We start from the raw sequence: 13,763 nt of genomic DNA, 5'->3' as shown, positions 1-13,763 counted from the left end.
TTGTAGAATTAGGGTTTCTATGAAGTTTTTAATTTGATATTTTGAATCTTTTATGGCTATAATATCTCCTTTGCAAAATTTTTCACCAAGTATCCATCAAGAAAACTTAGTACAACATTCCTTGACCTTAGATCTCCAATTGATTGAAAACTTTTAGGGTTTAGATTGAGAGATTTTCTCTCTTAACTAGCTCCAATCAAGGTATTCTACCAATGATCTTGCCCTTTTTGACTCCATGTACCCAAGATTGATAAGGGCAATAATCTTTCTTTTGTGTGTCAATCTTTTAAAAGAACTAAAACCCTAAATTTTATTTTTTACCTTTTTAGGGTAAATTAGAATTACGGCAAAATCTGTATTAAATAACATAAAATACCTTGGACCTCATAATCTTAGGGTTAGGCTTTGCATCTTTTAAATTGGAAAAGGAAAAAATATAAATTTTGTGCATATTTGGGCTATCTTTTTAGGGTTGATGTATAGGGTTTAGTAGCTGTTTTATGCATTTTCAACCATTGAAAAATTTGTCGCAACATTTTTCTTTGTTTACTCATTCAATAGTCTTGTTTATTTATTGTTTATCATTAATTAGAGGCTATTTTGGTATTGCTGCTATGAATTTTGGATGCTGTAAATTGTGCTTATTATATACTCTAATTTATAATAGCAATCATTAAATTAAAGATAGCATGTGTTTGGGATCTATTTGAGTATCTTCAGGACTATCTTAAGGTTATGTGTTGAGTTGGGTAATATTTTGAAACTTGATGGCTCGTAGTGGTATAAGTCAGCCTCCTCGTCTCATTTTGCATTGTCAGTGTCAACTTGCTTTTTTGGGTGAGTGTGCCAAATTACTCTGTGGGCCAGTTTTGTGATATTGCTCTTTGGGCCAAATTTTCTTATGTGAAAATTCACTTTCTAGGGGGAATTTAGCTTCTCCTCCCATCAAAATAAACAGGATCTGTTATCTGTTTAGGAAGGGCTACATTAATGGCACCATAATAATTAGTGTAAATGAAGCTTGTATAACAACGATGTCCTCAGGTGAATGTTTTGGAATCACTCTTAGATTCATACCTGTTTATTACTGTTGGCTGCTTTGTCATAGTTCTATGTATTTGGCTTGATTGTCATTTAAAAAAACTCAAATATATTAACAAACATATTTTAGTATCTTAAATATTTCATTCATATATGTTCTTAAAAATTCCTCACTAATAGTTTAGAAAGTTTGCTTGGAATGTCAAAGCTTATCTTGAAAATATAACGAAGTACATTTGATTTCAGTGTAGAAATTGTTCTCATGTTGAGCATTTTTTCTTGATTATTGTTGCATTGACTTTATTTCCTATTCAAGATAATGGGTTTTATTTTCTTATTCATGGTATTGAATTTTTTTTGTCATATTTCTAATGACTACTATTAGAAGAGTGAGTTTTCTCATGAATTGGGGTTTGGGATGTGTAGCTTGAGAAGATCATATTGATTTTCAAGAGTATGCATGAAAAGCTTGAAGTAGAGCCTTCCTCCTCATCATACAACACACTTATTGAGTATTGTTGCGAGACATTTGAGGTATGCTTATCTATTCACATAGGACCTATTTTTGTATTTGAAATCCTTTAGATGATTATATAAGTTGCACAAATCCTGTTGTGGTTAGAAAAAAACGTTTGAGTAGGAAGAACCATGTAGTTCTATATGGGTTATCATTCTACACTCCTTGTTATTTTGCATTGTTGTAAAACTGTGATTTCAGAAAGCATTATATCTTATTTCAAAATGAAATCCATTCTTGTATGTGTTTACCTAGTTATGCTTAGAAATCAATGACCTTGAGTTATGTGACAGTGATAATTGTTGAAATATGTAACTAGGTTCGGTCTTCATAAATATGAAATGTACTCTTGATTCTTGTATATTGTAGAAAGAAAGAAAAAATATTATTGTTATTTTTTGTAGCATGGGTTTCATGCTCAAGGTCTTTCTATATAGAGGTCAAACACCCATTGAGTGCTTCTAGGGTTTGTCATAGAGTCAAGAAGTCAATAGAGTTATTGTCATATGGAGAAGACCCCATTGGGCATATTGTAACATGTCAAAAGAATTATTTTTGCATTTAAAGTGTTAAAATACCCCTCCAAGACCAAATCGGCCTGACAGCTAAGAAGTCGGCCTCATTAGGGCATGTCGTCCTCCTTGGAAGCCTATATATAGGAGAGAACTCAACCTCCTATGGAAACTCACTCACTTCTCATCATTTAAGCGAAGAAGAGGTAGAAGAAAGGCAATCGAAGAAGGATAATGTTATGAAACCAGCTCAAGAAAAGATAGAAAAGATAGATCAACGCCTTAGAATTCAGCCTCTTCGAGGGGGCAACCTCTTTTACATTACATAAATGAACAATTCTTGGATGATACAAATGAAAATACCTCCTTTCTATATATAGGAGTCTAAGGGGTCATAACATAATCAAAGCCGACATAACAATAATAATGTAAGGGCACAATAATAGCAATAGTGGGCTTCTATGTGGCACAATAGTAACAATATGGGCACTACATGGGTACGTCAATATAATAAGTGGGTTGTACTAATAACAATAAGGGGTTACACTAGTAGTATAGGGGCCTAACATACCCCTCTCCTTCAAAAAGCATTGTCCTCAATGCTTGAGTAGTTCTTGATGCTTCTGTATAAAATTCTTGTCCTCCCATGTGGAATCTTCAGCGGGTAAGTTCTTCCACTTGATGAGATACTCTAAAATTGATCGATTTCGTAGCTGTCGGGTTCTTGTTTCTGTGACTGCTCCAGGTTCCAATATGATTTTTCCTTCCTCTTCAATTTCTGGCAATATTGTTTGAATTGGGATCTTTTGTAACTTTTGAATAAGTGGCCATACTTCTTCGTCCTTTTTCCATTCATCCTTTGCTTCGTTTATCCAATCTGGTTGGATAATAGAAATAGCACAAAACAATGCTTCCACATCCTCATCCTTGAAGAGTCTTCCCGTTCGGTAAGGTCGCCACTTTTTAACTGCATGTAGTATTGCCAACATTTCCTTCTCATAAATAGCTTGCTTGAGATGTAGCAGTAAAAATACCCAATCACCTACATCAAAACATTTTTCACTACGATGTTGATCTCCTTGTTGTTTCGTTTGATTTTGCACCGAAGTGGCGTTATCCTTTAAAAGTTGGAGAACTTGTTGTTGATGCTCGATGTGATCTTTCTTTGCTTGAACCTTTTTCTTCTTGATATGTCCTTCTATATCTAGAGTTTGAGGAGTGGTAATTTCTTCCAATCCTTTACAAGATATGGTCGGATTCATTTTTTGATGCTCGATGTGATCTTTCACTTCTTGAACATTTTTCTTCTTGATATGTCCTTCTATCTTGATAGTTTGAGGAGTGGTAATTTTGACCAATGAATTACAAGATATGGTTGGATTCATTTCTCCTTTCCCAATGTGATCTTTTACTTCTTGCACCTTTTTCTTCTTGATATGTCCTTCTATCTTGAGAGTTTGAGGAGTGGTAATTCTTGCTGATGCTTTACAAGATATGGTCTGATTCATTTCTTCTTTCTCTGGGGTGGGGTCCTGGCGTATATCTTCTTCTTTTGATGTTTCTTGATCCTTTTCTTCCTCCTCTTCATATTCTATGTAAAATAATTTTTTCTCAGAACACTTATGACCTTTAGTGTATTTGCTATCACAATTGTAACAAAGTCTTTTTTCTCTTTTTCCTTCCAATTGTTGTGGTGTAACCCTTGTAGGTTGTGGAAGGCTGGGAGAAACAACACTTCCATCTTTATAGTTGTGATGGGTATGCTTCCTGGTTTCCATAATTTTGCTTTTCACTATGTCACAAAGCCCTTTTACTCTTTCCAATTGTTGCTTTGTTGCTCTAAAGAAGGTGTTGCTCTTTGTATCCTCATAATGTGCTATCATTTCCTCCATGAAAATTGACCACGTAACAAGTTGTTTACGAGAACAAAGCCCTTCATATCATAAAAATTGATCCGGTTCTAAATATGAAGATGCAATACATACCTTTTGTAACAGTGGTACACCATGTAGATCAAAATATTGCTCCATCTAAAGTATCCAATTTACCGGATCCTTGCCATCAAACTTCCTCATCTTGTGTTTTCTTGATTTTAGGAGCTTGATCTTGAAACCACTGTAACTCTGTACTTTTGGATCTTTAAGTTCTAAAATTGCGATCTGTAGTAGCCCTCTGTGTCCTCTTTCCAATGCCACCAGTCTGATCCAAATTTGATTCTCCAAGGAAGAGTTATGCACAATCTCCCAAGATGACCTGATTATAGACTAGTTCAGTAGCGCGAACTTGTACGACGTGCCACAAGTCACTGTTTCGACCTTTGGATCTGAAAAATGCATACACAAAACTACCGTCCATTCTCTTTTTGTACCTTCTTACGAAATTTCAATCTGATCCCCAGAGAGAAAGTTATGACGATTTTCCCCAGGTCACCTGTTTGGAATGTAATTCAGGAGTCTGCAAAAAGACCAACTTCCTCATATCATATCTCCGCAAATATAGTGCGAAAAGCTCTGAAATTTGGACCCGAGGTTCAGCGTGATTTCTTCTCAAATGGATTTTTTTTGCAACTTCTAAAACGTCGCAGAAAAAAGTTATAGCGAAAATTCCACGATTACCTGTTTGGAGCAGCGAAACCCTAGAATCCAAAGCTCTGATACCAAATGTTATGAAACCAACTCAAGAAAAGATAGAAAATATAGATCAACGCCTTAGAATTCAGCCTCTTCGAGGGGGCAACCTCCTTTACATTACATAAATGAACAATTCTTGGATGATACAAATGAAAAGACCTCCTTTCTATATATAGGAGTCTAAGGGGTCATAACATAATCAGAGCCGACATAACAATAATAATGTAAGGGCACAATAATAGCAATAGTGGGCTTCTATGTGGCACAATAGTAACAATATGGGCACTACATGGGTACATCAATATAATAAGTGGGTTGTACTAATAACAATAAGGGGTTACACTAGTAGTATAGGGGCCTAACAGATAAAAGGATGAAGGACAAAGTTTGTGGGTTAATTCTATCTCCCTCTCTCTCTCTCACATGTGCGAAGATAAAGCTAGGGTTTTGCAGCTGCAAGATCGAAGTTGTCAAGTTGCATAAAGAAGGTCGAAGAAAGGATTTTTAGGTCACCTTTTAGCCCTAAAAAGAGAAGCAACCCAAGTGAAGGAGCATGGAAACCTTGGAAGCCCAAATTTTTCTCACACGTGTGGAAGCAACAAATGTTGCAGGGGCTGAAAATTTCAGACCTGCAGTGGAGGCAAAAATTCTGTAGTTGAGGGTCAAAATTGTGCAGTCGGAAGAGATTTCACTAGGTTTGACTTGGATAGAAGAAGCACATCATCAAGAAGGTTTGGCTTGGTCTTGGAAGGTTATTGTTCTTGGTCTAGAGGTCTTGAAATTCGTCATTTGAAGAATCTATAAGAACATAAGAGATTTGTGGGTTTTCCTCTCAAGAGGAGAGGTTTTGGCCTTGGCTTGCAACCTACATCTTGTGTTATTGTGTACTCTTGATCTTTATGTTTTGGTAGCTGTTTGATGATAAGAACAACATAATAATAAGTGAAGAAGCTAATAATCAAGAAAAAGTAAAAGTACATCACAAGAAGTTATCGAGTATAAGAGAAATCATCCTAATAGTAGCCCTATTGATTTCTCAACAATAATGATATAGAAAAATACACTTGAATATGTGAAGAGAGTAGATAAGATAAGATAGTGCAAAAAGCGCACTTCTTTAGATTAAGGGAGATTCGTTGTTTAAGACACCGGTAAAACAATAGAAGATAAATAAAAGCTTGGGGAATTATATTAATGTCCAACGAATGACCACCAAAGTAGGTCAATGGGACTGCTGAACACAATTATGTCAATATAGAGAAGGAGAAATTAAATGTCTCATATACAAGGAATAATAAGTAACATAAAACATAAAATCTATATTCTCAAACATGGAAAAACCATCGAACCCAAGTGTAGGTAGTCGGAATGGGAGGGAGATGTAAAGAACATTAACATAAAAACATAGAGTGTCTCATATATAAGGAACAATAAGTAACATAAAACATAAAAGCTATACACACAAACATGGAAAAATCATTGAATCCAAGTGCAGGTGGTTGCAATCGGAGGGAGATATAAAGAACATTAAGTAACATAAAAACATAAAGTCTATATGCTAAAACATTGAAAAACCCTTGAATCCAAGTGTGGGTAGCTGCAATGGGAGGGAGATGTATATAGGGATTGGGTCCTAGTCTAGTACATCGATCTCTCTCAACATTTGAGAGTGAAAGAAGAAAACTCATGAGAGAATGATGCTAGAAGAATGAGTTATGGGAAGATTTGGACTCTCTAGTGCATTGTTGGCTAGAAGATATAACACGTTGCTGATTTCTAGGTGATCTCATTTGCTTGTAAGGTATTTGGTCTGGTGACATCTTTGAGGTCTCTAGGAAGGGGGAATGGTCCCTCTGGTATGCACTGATATGGAGTTTGAAGCAATGCCTTCATCAACGAGTATCTTGGTGCCCCTTGCTGATGGGAGCACTGTATAGGAGGTAATCCGTTGGACAAAATCTGGTTTACTAGGAGGCTAGAGAGTGTGAGCACAAAGTCTCAACATATGTCACATGGTTCGCCGAACTTCAACCTTGAGGTTTGAGATTTGGGGAACCTAAAAAAAGTTTTGATATTTGACGAACCTCATACCCATTGACCAAGTCCATAGCTCAAAACTCATATCTTTGTCATAACTCAAACTTGTATTCTATCCTTGTAGTTTCCAAGTCCATGATAACATTTTTTAATGTTTTTTTGATGTTGATATCTTACTATTTTATGCTATATTCCATTTTAAAATTAATATATGTATATAAATAGAAAATGGATATAGACGAACCTAGTGGAAAACCTTATTCGAATCTCATCAAACAATTCAAATTCGAACCGAACCTGATCATTGCCAAACCTAAACTCGAACTTGAACCATGTGACTTAGGTCTGAGGTCCTCCTGCATGTAAAGGGATAGGCATATTTGGTTTTAGTACATGAAGAAATTGGATAGGCTCTAGGTCCCCTCTGAACAAGCAATGAAATCTCCCATGAATCTCATAATAAATGGGTCAACGAAAGATGAAGTGTTCCTACGTCTCCATCTCTCGAAGGTGACATAGTTGGTAGATCCTATGATCTATCTAACCAATTTATCTAGTAGTACCTCTCAATTTGCAGTCTAGGGGAACCAACTTTGAACTGTCCCAAGGGTATCTAAAAGGCAAGCATCTAATGGTGAAGTTTGTAATGGGTATGGACGATGAGTCCATCCCTCATAATCATGAAGTGCTCAGCATAAAAGGCCATCTTTAGATATAAGCCACCCTAATGGTTTATCCAAGTGACTTGTACATATTTCTTGCAGATGCCCTTGCAAATGATTGTATGCATCTCTTGTTTGGTTGGTAAGAGGTGGTTGGGTACACATGAGGAATAACTAAATGGAGGAAGTTGGTCGAGTGTAATGCTAAGAAGATCCAAGACTCTAGTATTACCAATATCGAGACCGAGCTGAAGGGCTAGCTGTTGCAATGGACTCCGATGAATTGTATGCCAAGTATGGATACCGACAAAGCTTTGAACATGGTGTAGAAGTTAGATGACACTGAACATTGTCTTAGGTTGGAAGGATGAGCACCAAACTCTATGAGGATGATGGGTGAGGAATTGTTTTTTTTCACCTAATGAAGCAGTGAAGGAGAGTGGTATGAATGTGTTCCATCAAGAAGGACTCCAACTCATCCATATAGATCTCAAATAATGTGGGGGATAGGGTTCAACCTTGTGTAACCCCAACAATGCTTTGGATAAAATCTAATAGGTCGTGCGCTATGTGCAAGTGATCAAGGACCAACTTATATAGAGGCGTGATGGCTAACAATAGGGTCCCTGAGATGCCAATATCTAGGAGTCTCTAGAATAAAGCCTCCTCGAGGACGAAGTCAAAAGATTTTCAAATGTCTAAAAACCAATAGTAAATTTTTGAAGGTTTATGACATGCTTCCTTAGTGATGGCCTTGAGTGTAAGGATGTGATCAATAGTTTGGTGCTTAGGTCGAAATGCATCATGTCCTCTAGTTCTAAGGTGTTGCTGACCCAATTCCCAAAGAGCTTTAGACGGAGTACAATAAGATAGAGCTTTGAGAACGTGTGGCGTTTTACCTCTTGCGGAGGTACCCTAGTACTTTTCATGACAAAACCATTGTAAGTCCAAACGATGTAAGTCAAAATCCTTATAGGACATGTGATGACTGTGTATTATGGTATCCCAGGCCTGTTACGGTCAGGCATGCCTAGTCTTTTTAGTCTCCACTCTTAGGTACTTTTGTCTTGGATAGGATTGGGGGCCTTGGGATGGATCTATTGGGACACATGATTTAGAGCAACCATTGATTTTGAAGGGGTGATCGCACTACGTATGGCTAGTCCACACAATTGTCATATGTTTCACAACATGCAATGTTTTATGGGGTACTGCACGTATCCCAATGCATATTGCTTTGGGGACTAAAATTCAATAGTGGCTCAAAATGATCATGATGCCTACATGACATGACATGTTGACATCTTGGAAAAAGGATGGTGTTTCATGCAAAATTCTCCCTAGAGGAAAAGTCCACACTGGAAAAAAAGTACTAAAGTCACGAAGGAGAGAACCTAAAGAAACTAGCAGGAAAGCCGCCGATTGTCACCTCGGCAACCTTCCCCTCATTTCTATGTCTAGGTACGGTTTCTTATCTCAAGGGTAGTTTCCCTATTCTTAATCCTATGTCTATCATTTAGTATGAGCGAGAGTCTGATGAAGATTAAATATTGACTTATTTTGAAGGGATTTGATGCAATGTTGATTCTTTGAACAATTATTAGTGCAATTTGGTGCAATGTTTGTAATCTTCATGATTACTGTTTTCAGTGCATTATAGTAGTCAAGCGGGTAAATGGATGGTTCTAGGACACCTAGGGGGACATTTTTTTAAATTTCTAATACTAGCCAGATTTATTTTCCCACGATAATTTAATTTATCCCCAATTTATTATTTATTTACCGAAATAATATTTGGATCACCGAAAAATAAAATCACTGGTATCTTTAACTTCTAGAATTAAAAATACGCAGCAGAAATACACCAAAGATATCAATCACACATTGCAAAAATTAATTAACCCATAAACAATTCTCCGTCATATCATTATCTGGAAAATTTGGTTTTTTAAATCCACATAGATACAAGGAAAAATACAATCTGGAACTTGCAACTCCACTCCCTTAGAATGAATTCCGACCAGGTAAATCGACCTCAAGAAAATTTGCCTCTAGATGAAATCGCTCTGAAGAAATCGACCTCCAGCAAGTAGATTTGCGCCCTCCAGCAACTTGATCTGTGCCCTGGCACGAATGCGCACTGGAAAAACCCCAACACTCAAGCAGCTCGACCATGTCTAGACAAACACGATCTCCTTCCGACAACTCAACCATGCAATCTCCTTGAACTCGACCCTCCTGGATTCGCTCAAACCCACTCACAGTTCTTCCTTCTCCATGCACTGATCATTGAGCCACTCGCATTGTAGAGAAAATCGCTCTCTCTCGTGATGACTTGTTCTCACACTTGTGCTCTTCGTTGTGTCTTCACCTCCATCACTAGCCTCCATTTATAATCTTCATTGAGTCCACATATCTAACCCCAATATCCTTTCTAGAAACATCTTGAATCTTCCTTCTATAAATATCTTGAAGATCAACAGTTGAGATGATTTCTAAGTCACTTAAATAATTAAACTATTTATACTTAGAAAATAACTCAATAGTCCACAATAATCAATTGGATTTAATTATTGTACTTTTCCTAAGTTAAACTTAGAAAAGAAGACAGAAATCACTACAAGAGGCAAATAATGTCTTCCACATGCTAAGACACCAAGGCTCAAGCAATTGTAGAAGACCTTGTGATGCTAATCACATCAACACAAAGACCTTGCTTAAAGAACTCTACCTGGAATCCATCCTCGTCTATTGCTTTGCTTCTATTCATCACCCAAATGACCTCTCTAATGTCCTTATCTGAGAATCGAAAACCTAAAGTTGGCAGAGATGTAATATGAATATGGGGCTGTGTAGGAATATCATAGAGTGGAGATGTGAGTGAACTTGGATTTGGAGTTAAGGTTAAATGGGAGGGAGGAGTGGTGAGGGAAGACAATGCGCCAAAACATATACTTATCCATGGGTATTATTTGTTGAAATGTGTAGCGAGGTTGGGTCTTCATAAATATGAAATGTACTTTTGATTCTTGTATATTGTAAAATGAAAGAAAAATTATTATTGTTATTTTTGTAGCATGGGTTTCATGCTCAAGGTCATTTTATTTAGAGGTCAAGCACCCATTGAGTGCTTCTAAGGTTTGTCCTAGGGTTAAGAAGTCAAAAGAGTCATTATCATATAAAGAAGACCCCATTGGGCACATTGTAACTTGTAAAAATAATTAATTTAGTATTTAAAAGTGTCAAAATACCCTCAAAGACCAAGTCGGCCTGGAAACTAAGAAGTCGACCTCATTAGGGCATGTCATCCTCCTTGGAAGCCTATATATAGGAGGGAACTCGACCTCCTATGGACACTCACTCATCTTCTCATCATTCAAGCGAAGGAGCAAAATAAGGCCAGTGAAGAAGGAAGAAGGACGAAGGACAAGTGTTTGGGTTATTTCTCTCTCTCTCTCTCTCACATGCGAAGGAGGATGGCTAGGATTTTGCTACTGCAAGGTCGAAGTTGAGGAAATTGCAAAAAGAAGGTCGAGGGAAGGTGTATTAGGTCATGTACAATCCCTAGAAGAAGGAGAAACTCAAGCAAAGGTTAAAGGAAGCTACGAAAGCCCTAGATTTACTCACATGTGTGGAAGCAATAGCTATTGCAGGGGCCGAAAATTTCAGACCTGCAGTAGAGGCTGAAATTCTATAGCTGGGGGACAAACTTGTGCAGCTGGAAGAGATTTGATTGGGTTTGACTTGGACAAGGGAAGCACATCATCAAGAGGGCCAGACTTGGTCTTTGAAGGGTATGAGTGCCTACCTTTAAGGCACTCATGTCGGCCTAATGTATCATAGATAATCTATATATAAGGAGTAACGTTAAGTCAATGAACAAGCATTCAGATCATTCATTGTTAAAATTGGAAACTAGGGCCAAACTCCATGTGGGTCATCTTATTTATGGCAGCTGATATTTTTCTTGGATTCCTCTCTCCGAGAGGTGTAGGATTGATCTAAAGATCATCTGATTCCAACATGTATTTATGGAGATATGAATTTATTTATATTATTGACAATTTGTCAAGGTCGGCCAGCAAGCAAATAACCCCCAGCTCAACCTCAACGTTGCATTATAAATAGAGGAGACCTCAAGTCATTTGAGGCACACACATCTCTCATGATCTCTCTCCACTCGTTTGGGTTTGGTGGCAAGAGAGGTCAAGTGGGAGACCTAGCTGCAGTCCTAAAGAAGGAGATCTAGCTGCAGTCCTAGAGAGGAGATCTAGCCCTAGCCGCAGATCTAAAAGGAGCCATATCCATAGTCACAAGCAAGCCCTAGCTGCAGTCAAAGGGAAGGCTCTAATACATAGTCAAGAGGAAGGCTTAATCCACAGCTAAGAGGAAACCTATTCACTATCAAGAGGAGCTCCAGTATGCAGCCAAAGGGAGCTCTAATCTGTTGTCTAAAGAAGCCCAAATCTGCTATCTAAAGGAGGCCCTAAACTGCAGTTAAGAGAGGCCTAATTCGTAGCAAGAAGGAGGCCTAATACGTAGCTAAGGAGAGACCCTAAGACGTAGCAAAAAGGAGCCCTAACAACAAGAAGAAGCATGAGTTGCTGTAGGTGACAATGTAGTAATAAAGGCTGTTTCTAGGCATGAGTTAGTGATTGTTTGGGCTTGTTGGAGGAGACCGTAGCTACAACTAGCTGCTTTGCTAGGTTGCAAGCTATAGAAAGCAACCAAGGTTGTTCCAAAGCAGCGTTAAGGTAGACTATATTTGCAAGAGGAAGCGTGACATAAGGGGAGACTCTCCTAGGTGGACCGAAGCTCTAGAAGAGCTTAGTTCGCTGACAACATGGAGGGTTAAGGGCTGCATATTGTGCCCTAACTTAAAACTTCCCTAAAGGAGTAGCGTGGAGGGCAACATTCCATCGGAGGACAACCGCAGTCAATAGGAGTTATTCTGGGCCAGTTTGATGAGCTGTTAGGCACTGTGGTTAGTGCTCTAACTAGTCCCTGATTTGCAACAAGTTCATGAGCAGTGTTCAGGCTGGTGCATCTTGCTATTGGAGGCTGAGTTGATTGAGCTTTGTCTAAGCTTGATTGGAGGTCAAATCTGACCTGTTTGACCCTCTGTTTTAAAAATCTGTCGAATCGACTTCGAAACGGCCGAGTCAGACTGAGTCGTTGCATGATTGGGTCGACTCAGTGGCCAACTCGGTTCGGTCGGCCGGGTTGTTACCAAGCCGGCCGAGTCGGATATCTACTCGCCTGACTCGGTAACAACACAGCCGGTTTAGCCGAGTCTGAGCCAAATCAGCTGGCTCGGTGGGAGCAGCCGTAAAGCACAATTTTTTTTTGCATCTCGGGTTTTTGGGGACCCCAAAGCCCATTCTAATGTGCCTTTGGGTTCTTTGGGGTCCATTTCCCTCTCCCAAACCCTATAAAATCTACCCAACCCCTCTCATTTCCTCATAATCATCTCATTGCATTTGAGTGAGAATTTGTGAGGAGTTTGTGAAGAGTTGTGGAGTTTGTTTTTGGAGCAGTAGTGAGGAGTCTTGGGCAAGCATTGGAGTAGGAGTGAGGAGCTTCTTGGGCAACCATTGGAGCAACATTGAGGAGTTGGTTTGTTGGAGCAACTTTGAGGAGGCAGTTTGTGCCTGGAAGTTTTTTTTTTCACTTCTAAAAATCTGTTTTTGCTTATTTATTTTTTTGTGCAAATCTGGAAATTGAAAATAGTGTTTTTTGTAAAAGAAATGAACATTGAAGCAATTGTATTTTTTGTTTTCATTTTCAGATTTTTTCCCCTTCATTTCCAAGTCAAAAAATGGCACCTAGAGTGAAAGATGCTGCTTGGGCATATGTTGAAATGGTTGATAGTCAATGCATTGCAAATTTTGCCATAGAAAAATTAAGGATGGTCCTGGGGGCATTAATAGGCTGAAACAACACTTGGCAGGGATTAGAGGCCAAATTACTCCATATGAATCACCACAAATTGGGGAAATTAGGAAGGAGTTGTTAAATAGCTTCGAGAAGTTTAAAGAAGAAAAGGCTAGGCAAAAAGAAATAAAGGCTGAAACAACACTTGGTAGGGATTAGAGGCCAAATTACTCCATATGAATCACCACAAATTGAGGAAATTATGAAGGAGTTGTTAAATAGCTTTGAGAAGTTTAAAGAAGAAAAGGCTAGGCAAAAAGAAATAGAGGCTGAAATTGGGAGGAAGAGGAGTATACAAAAAATGATAGCTACCAACCCCCATTTTGATTTTGAGGGTTCTTCTTCTATCCCTTCCAATATGTTCCAATATGTTCTATTCAAGAAAAGGGTAAGGGTAAAATGAAAAGGAAGGGTGATATGAATATCAAAA

General features: G+C 38.2%; 1 protein-coding gene across 2 annotated transcripts in view; it reads left to right on the top strand.

The window, feature by feature from the left end:
* The window catches only part of LOC149246690 (pentatricopeptide repeat-containing protein At4g21880, mitochondrial-like), a 474,640-nt gene that overhangs the window by 99,935 nt on the left and 360,942 nt on the right, over positions 1–13,763 (top strand). For both annotated transcript variants that reach the window (XM_089457999.1, XM_089457998.1), the window contains exon 5: positions 1,468–1,575. In XM_089457999.1, the coding sequence (XP_089314125.1) occupies positions 1,468–1,575 (108 nt within the window). The remainder of the gene's footprint in view (positions 1–1,467; positions 1,576–13,763) is intronic.

Source organism: Pinus tabuliformis, chromosome 7 (genome assembly GCF_031772625.1).
Source record: "Pinus tabuliformis cultivar Carrire ecotype Pingquan chromosome 7, CPIR1, whole genome shotgun sequence".
NCBI classification, from domain to species: Eukaryota; Viridiplantae; Streptophyta; class Pinopsida; order Pinales; family Pinaceae; genus Pinus; species Pinus tabuliformis.
Note: the sequence above shows the minus strand (reverse complement) of the source record. Positions and strands in the feature narration are given on the sequence as shown.